Source organism: Geospiza fortis, unplaced genomic scaffold (genome assembly GCF_000277835.1).
Source record: "Geospiza fortis unplaced genomic scaffold, GeoFor_1.0 scaffold80, whole genome shotgun sequence".
NCBI lineage: Eukaryota > Metazoa > Chordata > Aves > Passeriformes > Thraupidae > Geospiza > Geospiza fortis.
Genome location: NW_005054551.1, coordinates 738,096 through 751,646, shown reverse-complemented (window position 1 = coordinate 751,646; position 13,551 = coordinate 738,096). Strand labels below are relative to the sequence as shown.

Sequence of the window (13,551 nt, the reverse complement as noted above, 5' to 3'; positions counted from 1 at the left end):
CCCGACAGCCCCGGCAGCGCTGCTCGGGCTCCTTGCCTTCCTCCTGAGCCCCGCAGATGGGAGAGCCGAGGTCCCGGGGAGCAGGACCGGGCATGGCAACCCCAGCACGGTCCGGTCCCGGTAACTGAGCTCTGTGCGCTCAGGACTCCGTGGAGTTCTGCCCTGGAGCTGCTTTTCCAACCCAAATTCCAGCCCTGGTGCTCGTCCATCCTCCTCGCTCCCTAGGCCCTAATCTGCCCCTCTCCATCCCTCTGTCCCGCGGTTCCAAGGGCTGGGATAGGAGAGGGAGCCCTCACTGCACCGGCCTGAGGAAGAGCTGCAGCCCAAGAGCAGAGCTCACACAGACCGGGAAAAGCAAACCCAGGGCGACAGCAGAGAGCCGAGGTCACGGAACAAATGCCATCTCCCTCTACACAGAGATATCCAGGAATGATTCCTCTGATCCCTGCTGGAGAAATCCCAGGCACACCAGGGCTGCAGAGAGGAATTCTAGCCCCAGCAATAAATGAAAACCCTCAGTGTAGGTAGTTTGAATAACATTTTTTCCCCCAATACACCTGGCTTACACACACAAATAGTGTTTAGATTTTTATCTTGTGTGAAACTGATGCTCATTTTGATGTCTTCTCTTAAAGTCACTAACTCAATAGCTTTTTGATAAATTCAGATTATCTTGAATAATGGCTAACACTGTGACATGTGGCTAAATTTTTCTACTTAAATCTATCCTAAACCAGCACTGTCTCATGTTTGTGGAGAGGCAAAACAAACCTAAAAAAAGAACAAACTGTTTTTGACAAATTAGACAAGATGAGACTCTGGAAGGACAGGGATCACTTCCCAAGGAAATAATGAGCTAGGAACTAAGAGAAGGAATTTATTAGAAAGTACATTAAAGTGGAATGGTTTAGGTTTTGTTTGCTTAAGGATTTTTTTTTTTGGAGACAAACTGAAACAAGCAAAGAACAAATCTGGTAATTCCAAATTGTTTTCCAGTTTCTTCCTATTTAGAGCTACAAACCCAGAACCCTGCCTGCCTCAGTGTTTCCCTGTCTGCAGAGCAGCCTTACTGAGCCAGCCTCTCCTCAGGGAGACACTTCAGGGCATGTTGGGATCCTCTGTTTAAAGATTAAAGGAGGCAAAATGAAAAGAAAGCACCTTTGCTGTTCCCATGGCATGGCAGAGATCAGGTATGTTTGGGCTGAAACAGCACCATGCTTTCAAAAATATTAATTCATTAATTACCTCTACACTCAATCCATATCTTTCTAGAGCAAACCATAAATGGCTCATTACAGACTTGTACATGAGATCTATGAGGAATGTACCAAAAAAGCCACAAAATGCCACTAAACATCCATCCTGCCAACCACAGGAAGAGCTTTGAAGAAGCTCTGGGTAAGGACTTTGAACAAGCAACAGGGTTCAGCAATGGATTGATGAAGGCAGCAAAGTGCAGTTCTAAAGTGGAGCTCCATCATCTTCAGAGTAACACACAAATGTTTATTTCTACATCTCAAAAAGCACAGAGAGAAATCACCCTTCTGTGGAACACAGCCCTTTTGAATTGCTCATTCTTTTAAAGGAGAGATTTCTCCTAAATTGAAGATTTTCCATTTGATATTTACTGACTACACGAAATCTCAGGCAATTACAGCCTCTGAAGACTGCAAACCATCTTCTAATTATGAAGGTATGTGCAATCCTGTAAATAAGGCTGGAATCAACTTGGTCTGAAAAAAAAAAGGAGGCTTTAGATATAATTTCAAACTATTTACTTACTGAAATGGAATTTTCTGTGCTTGCCAAAATGAATCCCATTCAGTGTGATGCAACAGGTGTTGGAATTCCAGCAGCCGCCTGCAACCCACATCTGGTAATGGTTAGGAGTTAAAAGGAAGTTCTGTAAGAACTGCTCATGTATAAAAACTATTCATCAGTCACATCTATGGGCCATATTCACCCACCCGCTTGCTCTGTGCATAGCTCAGATTTTTATTTCGTTTACAGAAAACGTAATTCTGCTCCTCATAAAGTCTCAGGAATCTCAGGCACTTGGGAGCATGTGGGGGATTGGTGTTGGCCCTGCTGGTGGCAGAAAGGTGAGGGAGGGACAGCGGTTTAGGGAACAAGGTGTGAATCCATCTGTATCGGTTCTGACTGGATCTAAATTCACACCCTGATCACTTCTCATCATTGCCCTGCAGGAGAAGGAATCCTCCCCCATGTCCCAAATACCTCATAAAAACCCTGTGCAATGTGAAAATTATCAGACAGGGATTTGTCAAGCAAAAAACCAATAATTTCCAAGTACTGCCACTCACAGCTGGGAATCCTTCTGCTTTTCCCCTCACCTCAATTGTCAGATTGAACCCAGTCAGACAACTCACAGGAAATAAGTGGTAGGACCAAGCCATCAATAATTAGCCCTTGCTAACTGCCTCAGCATGAGTGGTGTCACTCACTTGTCACTCAGATGATCAGATCCAAAGGTATAAAAGGTAATTCTCACTTGCTTAAATATTTTAATGCATGTAAATTGTGCATAAAAGATACTGTACTAAACCCAAGGCTTTTAATCATTGAGTTTTGTGTTAAGTCCTGCACACACTACATTTCAGTAGAAGGTGGGTGAAAAATAAAGAAGTCATCAATTTCCAGAATCATTTCTCTCCCTTTCCCAATGGAAAAACATTAATCTCAGTCATTACACAGACAGAACAAGGCCTTAGTTAATTTTTACAGCATTATATTCATGGTAAAAAAGCCACACCTATTCTTTAACTCTGAGTTTTGTTCTCCCTTCGTGTTTCTGTGACAGCCAAACAGAGATAGCAGAAGCAGAAACTGATAACTGCACAGTGTCCCAGGCTTTGCCACACTCCTGCACCTCCCAGCACTGAGGAAAATGGTTTAACATCAGTCCAGACAGGGTGGCAGAAACCAGACTGATCCTGCCCCCCAGGAATACAAACATCTCTAGAAGAAATTATAAAGAAAGGATAATTAAAGAGCACTTTTCAACTAAGACTGTAATCTAAGTAGCACGTAACAGGATAATTATATTGAGAACATAATTATTAAATAGTTCTGTCAAAAATGGTTATTATCCATCTATAGAGCAGGAGAGTCTGATCTTTCACAGTAATATAACATTTTAATTCCTGACAAAGTGACTGAAATAGCACTAGGAAAGCATTCAAATGGAGGATTTTGAATGATTTAGAAGGAAGAGCACTGTGCTTATCAGAAGGGGCTGTCATTCAGATGTTTAGTCAGAAATAATTTCCCAATTCTCTTCTCAGCTCCTACATGACTGGTGAAATAAAATTTGTGTATAGTCTGACTGAACAGTAGAGCCACCTCCCATTTGCAAGAGATACTAAACAAAGGGATTAAGGAATTTTATATCCTACAGGCCATCTCCAAACATACATTGTCCTTATAAATTAAAAAATGAGTTCTATCTGAAGGGGCAACCATAACATAGAAAATTAAAGATCTTGAATTAGCAGGAAACTCAGATTTTGCATATACATTATCACAGAAATATTTTTAAAAGAAACTGATCAGAGGCATTTGAGCCCACTCTGCAAACCTCATGCTGGCTGTACAGACCACACACAAATGCAGCGGAAGAAACAACCTAAAATAATTTCTGTGAGTTGAACAGGAATGCTCACATAATCACTGGAAATGCTCTTAATTGGTGTGGCTCAGTGGTGCATTTCAGAGCTGTTAGATCTTCTGCCCCTCTGGAACTCTTTTCATGTCCTGGCAATCCCAGCCCAGCCAGCAGTTTGTTTATCATATTCAGGATGAATTTCCGGATCTCCAACAAAGTGGTATTTACTCCGAGGCAGGGAAGACTGCAGTAATCCAATAAGTTCTCATTAGCCTAAAATGCAAAAACATCTGCTGGGGTCATGAGCTGCTTTGCTGTTGATGAGCACAAGCTCAGCTCCCTTTGCAGCTCATGTGAACAAAGAGTTGAGGATTTGGGGTCTGGGGAGGGGACAAAGGAACCTCGGGGATTTCCAGAGCTGCAGCTCCACCCCAGAGCACCCTGGGCAGGGGGGATCCTGCATTACCTTGACCCCAGAGCCCCCATCGCAGGGAGCACAGGAATTACAGCAAAAATGCCTTGACTCAGCCCTCCTGAGCTGCTGGTCAGGGGCTGGCACAGAATGTGGCCACAGCACCCAGGCAGGGCAAGCTGCAGGGCAAACCCAGCCTCAAAGCTTTGCCAATCTCTTCTTAAACAATCAAGAATTTTGCAAGGGACAAATACTTCCATTTCTTGCTCCCCCTTCCTCCCAGGCTCTCACCCACCTGGCTCAATTCACAACTGCTTTCAGTTTTTGGAGGAAGGCAAAAAAAATCCCTTCCCCCCAAAAAAGCACCTTAACACAGGAATGTTAACAACTGGTCAAGAATTTCTGGCCTAAAAGATGAATAAATAAGTTATAAGTACTGCACAAGTTCAAACAAAACTAAATTAAATCTACATTGATAGAAGTTACAGTAAGGAGAACATCATTAATTCCACAGGGGGAAAAAAGACACATAACCTGAATAAAAAGAGCCCTTAATTTGTTTAGGATTCCAACCGATTTAGAGCATGTGACATTGTCAGAAAATAAGTGGAAAATAGAAAATTAGTGGTGTCACATCTGTTTAGCTCCTGCTCCAGTGATTCTGCAGTTCTTTGTTGTTGTTTGTACAGTGCTAAATGACAGCAGCCAATTCTGTGGCTATTTCAAGGTGGAGGAGCCTAAAACACTTCTGCAAAGAGCCAAAACAGGACCACTTAAAAACAACATTGATGAAAATCAAGAAGAAAAAGTCTCAGTTCAAAGTAGTTTAAAACCCTTTCCTGGAGAGGCCAAGCTGCTTTAGCTAACACTTGTTGTACCATTTGTACGAAGAATTACACAAGTGCTCCGTTTAAAGAACGGCCAAAATGCTGAAATTAATGCCTCTGATTCTTCTGAAACAATGAGTGCACATCCCCGGGCACAGAATTGTTGTGGAGCAGCAGTTTGGCTCCAGCCCCAGGACTCCCCTTTGCCTCGTGGGAGGATGAGGAGTGCAGCGAGTGCCGCCTGCAGCAGCGGGGCTGAACTGCTGCCCCCGCAAGATTTACAGCCTTTAATTGCGCTCACGCAAGCGCCTCCCCGGGGGAGAACTGCAACATTCCACTGCTCTGCCGAGGGAAAATCTGCATTGCTGGCTGTTGCTTAAGGAACGTTTGGGTGTAGGTAGATGTCGCCTTCACTTTTAAAAATTTTCTAAGCCTTCTGATGTTTACATTATTGTAATGAACTTCCTCACACACTTTCTGTAAATAACTTATTGTTTTGCGTTCTTCTATGGAAGAAGAGAAATTTGATGGACTGTTGGTTTGACCAGTGTCATTGGAGAGGTGGCACTGTCACTTTTAGAAATCTATAAATGTTAGAATCAGAAAATAAACTTCCCTTTTTTACCTTGAGAACAGCAGTGGTGCACTCGTGTTATTTCATGTCCTATAGTAACAGGTATACACATCCAACAGCATCTCAAGGGTAGAAAGTCACTTGACTGCAAAGGATGGGTTTAAATTAAAGTATTTCTTTTAAGAAAAATATTTTTTCAGACAATCAGTAGGGAATCTTATGAAAGACATTCTGATATGCCTGTGCTGAGATATTATAATCAAGACACTGCAATATTGATTTTAATTTCATCCCTCCCCTCCCATATTTAGGATGACCCTTCCCAACTTTCAGTGTCAGAATTGACACACTGATCATAAAGAGGTTAAAGGTGTGAGGACACACAGCTCAGCAATAACCCAAACAAGTTTCATCATGTTGGAGCCTTTCTACCCACATCTCCATCCACCAAAACCAACCAGCCCAAGCATTTACAGCCAAGCTGACTTTGCTGGGCAAAGTTCTCCATCCAGTGGCCAAATTCATGGATGCAGCTGATGCTCCTGCCCCAGAGCTGGATGCAGCTGCACCACCCACACTGCTGATGTGCTGGATTGCAGCCACACAGGTGAACTGCCAGGTGCAGATTGTAACGAAAAAGAAATAACAGATGGATATCCTGAAATAACACTGGTTCACAGAGGAGCTATGCTAAAAAAATGACACTGAGATTGTAGGCAAGGAGGGTCTGAACAATTTGTTTTATGGGTATGGCACATCTACTGATCCAGTTACTTAATTTACTCCTGATTTTTAATAAAAGGAGAAAAGAATCTAGTTAGACCTTTAGTAGTGTCTGAACAGCACCTGAAGGAGTACAAGGATAATACTCCAGGTATCTTAGGAGTAGGCCAAAAAGCCTTACAGACACAGCTTAAGCTAGAAATGTGAAAAATCATCACAAAATGAGGTTCCACAGGTTAAAAAGTACAGGTTACAGCACATCTTCCAGAGAAAAATGTAGAGAAAAGGAAAGGATGTTGAAGAAATATGCCAGATGTGGCTTGGGTGTTCCTAGCACAGCACATGCACTCAGTGATGAGGTTTGTGGTTTCTTTCCCCATTCCCAACCCTTGGTGCTCATGGGACACTTGGTGTGTACAAGTGCATCACTGGACTGTGCAGTATGAGCCCTAAGTAAGGCCAGATGGAAACAGAAGCTGCTGCAGGAAATCAGTGAACATAAAACTTGAAGGCTACTGATAGAGCAGTGGAGAATAGTCTTTATTATTAAAAACAATAAAATCCTTAAAGATTAGTCAGGTTTATACAAAAGCATTTGTAATTTCAATAATTTAATTACAAGGCAATTAGGCAATGAAGAAGTAGTGAGAAGTTACCAAAACTTCTCACTCGTTTAAAGTGACCAGGCTCCTTCTAAGCAAGTGCTTTATATCCACCCAGCACATCCAGAAATATGGGACAGATCAGAGTTCCTGCAGAAGTTGTTCAGTGAGCAACCAATGCTCAAGCTGTAATTACCACACAGGTCAGATTTGCCAGGAATAACACTTCTTATCATTTACCTTTCAGTTCTGTCAGGGCAGAAAGGGATGGAAAACCTGTCACAGAAATCCCCATTAAAAGCAAGCAGTGATGTCTCCCTGTGGGACAGGCTGTAGAACAATTCTCCAATTCCTGTATCAGTGAGCACCCCTGCTGCTGGCTTCACTGAAAAACTGGGCAAGTTGGATGTCCACAGCAGAAATAAAAGGATAAGAAGTCTGCTGGCTTTAAGTTAGTACCTACCCAGTAGTAAAACACTACAGAAAGTCAGTTGAAATACCAGCGTTTCACAACATCTACTCCATGCTTCTCTTCACACAAGTACTGGTTATGCAGAGAAACTTCTTTACTGGCTTCAAAGGACAGGTTCTGCACATCTGTGAAGCTCCTGGAACACATGAAGCTAAATCAGTGACTCTGAAGGACAAAAATTCTGCTTTAGCCCAAAGATTGCATGCCTGGACATGTGCATCTTTCTCCTACTATGGCCCCACAAGAAGAAAACAAATGTAAAATGTGAATTTTCTTCTCAGAAGTAAGAACTAGGAGGAGAGATGGAGCAGTTGAGTGGCTTAATGGTCTATTCATCTTTAACTCAAATCTCTTCTGGCAATGAAGGAAGGGAAGGACATTGGTCATGCTTTATCTCTTCTTCACCCTCCCAGGGATGCTTTGTATTTTTTGTCACAACAGCTGAGGAAAAAACCTTCTCTGTGCTCCTTGTGCCTTCTCAAGGATGACACATTTGCAGGGTTGTTATTTAGGACAGATTGCAGTTCACTTTTCTGTCTCCTGGGTTTCTCCACTCCTACATACCTAAATTTACTAAGTCTGTTCTTGCTCAGTGAAATTCTCAGCTGAAGTGGCAGAGAATGGCACACTGAGGTGGCTCACCCGGAGTACAAACCCAACCCCAAACATCCTCCTGTGACTGCAGGCAGGGCAGGGACAGAAATATGACTGCTACAAAGAGAATTACACTTAGTGCTACCTCAGATAACCCTTCTCCAGCCTGAGTTCTGGATTTGTTCTGGCAAGGGATATAGATTTTCCTCCAAATATTTAGTCAACAAGTCTTTCCACCCAATTGTTGTGATACCTTTGAAGCCCTTTACTCAGTTGCTGAGACACTTCTTGAAGCTCCTTCAGTGCACCAAGTGCTTTTGCACCATCCTCTGAGTGGTCTGGCATAACTTCTGTCAGAAGCTCCTGTGTGATCATTAATTGCTTTTCCAGTTCATCTGGAAGATGAGAAGTTAAAGATATTACTAAAAATGAGCCAGTTAGTTAATATAAGATATTAACAGCTGGAATAACCCAGAGACAGGTGAAAAGATGACAAAAAAATATTCAGCTTTCACAAAAACACTACGAAACTGAAAGCCAAATTATTTTTCACTATTGTGACTAGCACCAGCAACAGGCTATTAAAATTGCTCATCAAGCTCTCTTTTAGAGTATGTCAAAGATTTTTAAGAGAAATGTAAGAGGAAAAACAAGTTTTAGACATTCAAAGTTCCCTGGCCAGCTTCATGTATTGCTGTTGGCATGTACCCTCTCCATGAAAGTTACTCAGCCATTTCCTTCAACATTCACAAACAAAAAAATGCACCTATTCCTTTCTAGTCTTCTCACAAGAATTCTAAATTCTTCAAGAAATGTTTTTCATTTGTCTTAAAGTGCAAGATGATTGTAAATTATTCAAGAATCTTGTTTTTTGCAGACCAGCAGTTCAAAAATGTAACTTTTTGTCCAGACTTCAATACAAAAGGCATGTACTGATTGAATAAATATTCTGATTCAAGACAGCACACAATAATATTTAAGTTCCAGTTCTGCAAGAAACATGAGCAAGTCCGCCCAGGTGACTCTGTCCCTCAAACACAGAAACAAGAAAGATCAGAGCATTCCTACAACTTAGGAAAAAGAAAGGGGGAGGAATGCCATGAATACAGTTAAAATACACAGAAACTTGCTAAACAAGGCGCATATGAAAACTGAGCTAACTTAAAAAGTTCATTTCTTCTCTGCTACAAGGTAAGAAACTGTGTAGTTAAGTGGTTAAACAGAAGTAAGAATTACACACAGCACAACATGTGATTATGTATTCACACAGGCTCTCAGAGCACACACAGTTCCTCCAGTGGCAGATGCAGCAGTAACAGTGTGAGAAGTTTTTTCAGCATAAACCCACTAAAACTGAAAGCAAATTTGAGAAATCAAATTTTCATACCAAGGTAGGTTTGCTTATCTCCTTCTATGTGAATGTTCTTTATGGGTAATTCGTGTCTGGTAGCATCCAGGGAAGCTGCAAAGCTTTTGTATTGCTCTTTAAACTGTTCACACACAGCAACGAGGGGAGACAGCACTTCTATCTGAAAGAGACACACTGAACAACACCTCTCCAAAAGCACATCTTCTGTAATTACACACCTGGCTCATTACAAAAAAAAATACTTTATGATCAAACCAAATACCACTCTGAAATGCTTATTGACACAGGAATTCAAGAAGTCTGTGGTACAATAATCCTATCAAACTGTTGATTATGTTTTGCTCTATATTCCTCCAGTTCCCTTGTTTCTGTAGCTCAGAGAGATTGGCAACACAGCAAAGGGTTTTATATCAGAGCCTTTGACTGTAATTAACAAGTGTGCTCTCTCCAAAAGCCTTGTTCAATTTTTACAATATGTATTTGTTAAAAAGCAAAGAGATTCAGTTTTGAAAATTCATTACTGAAACAAATTATTCATTAGAAGCCCGTCTTCTTACAATTAGGCCAGATACATACAAACAGATACAAACAAGGCAAATAAAGATGTTCACTCCTCTCTAAGGGGTGGCGTCTCAGCTCTGACCATAACTGGAGTTGTCTAAGTGTGGGATGTTCTGTGGTTTTGGGTACTTTCACCTCCTGGGCATCACCCAGACCCTGCCCTGGCAGCCACTGCAATCTCTGCCCTTGCCCAGGAGCTTCTCCTTCCTGCCTGTCCACCAGGGAACTCAACAGTGACAAAGGTGCTGCAGGCCTCAACAGGAAGGAGATCTTTATTTCCTTAAAGATGTATGAAATTGTAACCCTGCAGGCCACAGAAACAGAGAAATCTCCCCTGGATAAAGGACTACTTCATAAATTTTGTGTACTTCATCAAGTTTGTGTAACTATCAGAGAAGGATTAATTAAAACTTACCTGTTTATCTAATATTTCATTGAGCTTCTGCTCTCTCTCCTCGAGCAGAATTTCACGTTTCAGCTCCAAGAGCTTCTCCTGTTGTTTCCGCTTCTCTTCACACATCATTAACAAGTTTTTTTCTGCTTTTTCCTCCATCTTGGCAACCTTTTTTTCTGTCTATTACATCCCAAACATATTCACAATTAAAACAATGCTACATCTGAGCAATTAACATAGTCTGGATAAAAAAATGCAAGCCTCAGATTAGACCAAAGAGTTTCAATTAATGAAGAGGAGACCTCACACAGCACAGAAAATCAGAGTTAAAAACCTTCTTAAGACTCTTGCCCCACCCCTGCTTCTTTTTGTAAAGGAAAATATACACACAGAGCACTGAGGGAACAAAGTCACTGTCACAGCCTTCACGTCAACTCACATTTTCCCCAAAACTTCTGCCTCCCCCTAATTCCTAAGAACCAGCAGTAGCTTAATAAACTGGCACTGAATCCACTCTAAGAGTTGTCATAAGCAAGTCTTATGGTTTTAAAAAATGATAAAAATATACATTCACAAAACCCTAAGTTTTGCAGGTCAGGAAGCATTTAAGAAATTAAACAATTCCCCAATATCAAGTTCTATCTGAAATATCAAATATTTGAGCAACTCTCACCTTTATTCTTAGGAAAGTTAAAAGTAGTGTCTCAGATTCCAGCTCTGCCAGCGGATCAAAAGAATCAGTTTCCTTCAGAAAAGAAAAGAATATTTTACATCAAGTTCAGTATTTAAACAATTGTTTTACCAGTGGTCAAATTAATTACCAAATTAATTACTAATAGTCCAATTCATGCCTGGAATCATCACTGCCAACAGGCAGCTCAATGATAAAACTTAGGGTTTTTAACACTCATGTTAATTAAATACATCTCTTTGTTCCACCACCTTTTGTAATATTTTCAGCAGATTTTCATCATTCTGGTAGAGAATTTGAAGTTCCAGTGCTACACTGAATGAGATCCACAAATAAGGCCCTTTATATTAGATTGAATCAGTGTTTGTTCTCAGAACAAAAATGCCAGGAAATACTTAAAGATAATGTGATATAAATAACGAGTATGGGCAGGAATGCAAGAGGAATCCATCTGAGGGGATGCAACAATTGGAACAGATTTTTTATCACAAGTAAGGGAAGGAAAGCTCTGGTCAGTGTCCAGGTGTCTGATCAACACACCAAACACTGCCAGCACTGACTTCTGCAAGGAGGCTTTAGATCCTCCCAGGACCTCAGCTGTAATTTAGATTAAAGATAAACAGAAAATCTTCATTTCAAAGTAAATATCCTTACCAATGTAAGCAGTGAGACTCACCTCATCAGTCTCTCCACTTATTTTCTGTGTCTCTGAATCCTCATCTGAAGCAGATTCTGAATAAGAACTCTTCTTGGGGTCACTTTTATCTGAATCACAACAACAAAGTTAGTGTGCTGCTCTTCTGTGAGGTCTGTAGGATGGGTCAATAGACCACCAGGTTCTTTAAAGGCAGAGATAATTTCAAAATTATTGTGTGCACCAGTAAGAGAGATCTGTGCTCTATTTCTGGCTCTGATATACTCAGGAGCAGATATGGATCATTTAGCTTTAAGTGACAAAGAAATGCGATCCACTTTTCAGAAGGGCTGACACCCACCTGTTATAGGAACAAAGACTCAAGAGTACTTTAATTTTTTTACTTTATTCTTTACTTTTTGACTTTAAATAAAAACAGAGCACCCAAAAGATACCACAAATCAAGAGGTTAATTTAAACTCCAAAGGTATTAGTACCTCTGCTTAAAATCCTTTTGTGAATATACAAGAACACAACAATTTCTTATCCCCAGGTTTCAGTACATACATTAAAAATAAAAAAAAAACAAAAACAGAAATAGCATATGAATGGAAATTTACCATTAATATCAGAAATATCAAGCTCTGGTAGCTTCATTTTCTCTTCATCTAATAAAGTGGACTGCAAGTCACCCTTCTCAAAACCAGCCTGATTCAATGAGCTGAGGTCCACACCTGTAAAAAGAAGCTGTGATCACACTAGAAGAATCAGAGCTACAAGCATGAGGCTCAGCACAATTCACAATGTAGAGGCCCAGGGGAGTTAATCTGGTTCCATCCCTCCCCTCACACCCCACTGTGACCTGAGAAATGCTCCTTAGGCCTTGATGGAATCCACCTGGAATCCACCGCCTCTTGAGCTCATCAGAAACATTCTCTCTTCCCAGCAATGTCTAAGGAGCACCTGTTTTCTAATGAACAGTCTTAAAAACTCATTTTTCTTGAACCTCCTAAGGAAGTTACCAACTGGAATTGCAGCCAGAAGGGAAAATTATTATGGCTAAAGCTCACTCTCTAATCACCCCATAAAGTGAGACTCTTTGGGCTCCCAATTCACTGAAAACAAAGGAATAATTTGTCTCAATAACTGGAGATCTGTGGAGACAACCAAGGACTACCAATAATACCAGACAGGAACCATTGGTAACAACAAAAATAAAAATGGACGGTTTTGCAGACAGATTTTCAGTCGCTCACATTTGGTTTAACAGAAAGATAAAATAAAAAAAGCAGAGTAGTGGTGAGGGCATAGGAAAAGAACCATTCAAAACCTTGTGCAGAATGCAGGAAAAACCCAATCACTCAGTTCCAGAGCCAGGACCTGATTTGTCTTAGTCCCATCAAGTTTCTTAATTTCCTATGCATACAAATAATAACTGCCAGTAATGCAAACAAAACAAAATATCAATACCTTAGCGTTGTTAAGAGTTTCATAGGCTGGAAACACAAAAGAATAACTTTTAAACACCACTAGTAAAACTTACTAGCAGAAGTTTCATGATTCTGAGAGACAACCGCACTTGCTTTAGTTCTAGAAGATGCCAGAGAACTATTTGACGAAGAGGAACTTGACGAAGCATCCTGAAAATAAAGAAAACAGCTTAGACAGAACATAACCAGCAATATCTTACTTTCAATTTAAATGCTGACAATACACAGCTAAACTCAGGGCACCCTGCTGCTTTACAAGTCACCCCAGTACAGTCCCAAGCTCCCACCTAGCAGCACTCCACAACTCCCTCATAACCCCGGCAAAGGTGGTTCCCCTCCGTTTTGTTTTTGTCTGTTTGTTTGTTTGGGGTTTTTTTTTGTTTGTTTGATTTTTTATTTCTCCTCACTGCCACAGGTCCAAGCAGCCCCACACGTCCAAGCAGCCCCACACACCTTTTCTGCCTTTCGCTGAGCGACGCCTGAGCTTGGCTGTTTCGGCACCTTCTTGCTGTGTTTCTTATCGAACTGCAGGTAGCGAGACTGCACGATTCTTCCTCCTAAAGAGAGCAAAGAGAGCTCAGCC

The 13,551-nt window shown here is 41.1% G+C and overlaps 1 protein-coding gene across 1 annotated transcript in view; it reads right to left on the bottom strand.

The window, feature by feature from the left end:
- Positions 1-6,680: 6,680 nt before the first annotated feature.
- HAUS8 (HAUS augmin like complex subunit 8) overlaps positions 6,681-13,551 on the bottom strand; it is a 9,541-nt gene continuing 2,670 nt past the window's right edge. Inside the window, exons 2-10 of the mRNA XM_014310589.2 lie at positions 13,422-13,525; positions 13,022-13,118; positions 12,099-12,212; positions 11,521-11,609; positions 10,827-10,898; positions 10,175-10,333; positions 9,217-9,358; positions 8,083-8,224; positions 6,681-7,371 (exon numbers count right to left, since the gene is read on the bottom strand). Of these exons, the coding sequence (XP_014166064.1) occupies positions 7,251-7,371; positions 8,083-8,224; positions 9,217-9,358; positions 10,175-10,333; positions 10,827-10,898; positions 11,521-11,609; positions 12,099-12,212; positions 13,022-13,118; positions 13,422-13,525 (1,040 nt within the window). The 3' untranslated portion in view covers positions 6,681-7,250. The remainder of the gene's footprint in view (positions 7,372-8,082; positions 8,225-9,216; positions 9,359-10,174; positions 10,334-10,826; positions 10,899-11,520; positions 11,610-12,098; positions 12,213-13,021; positions 13,119-13,421; positions 13,526-13,551) is intronic.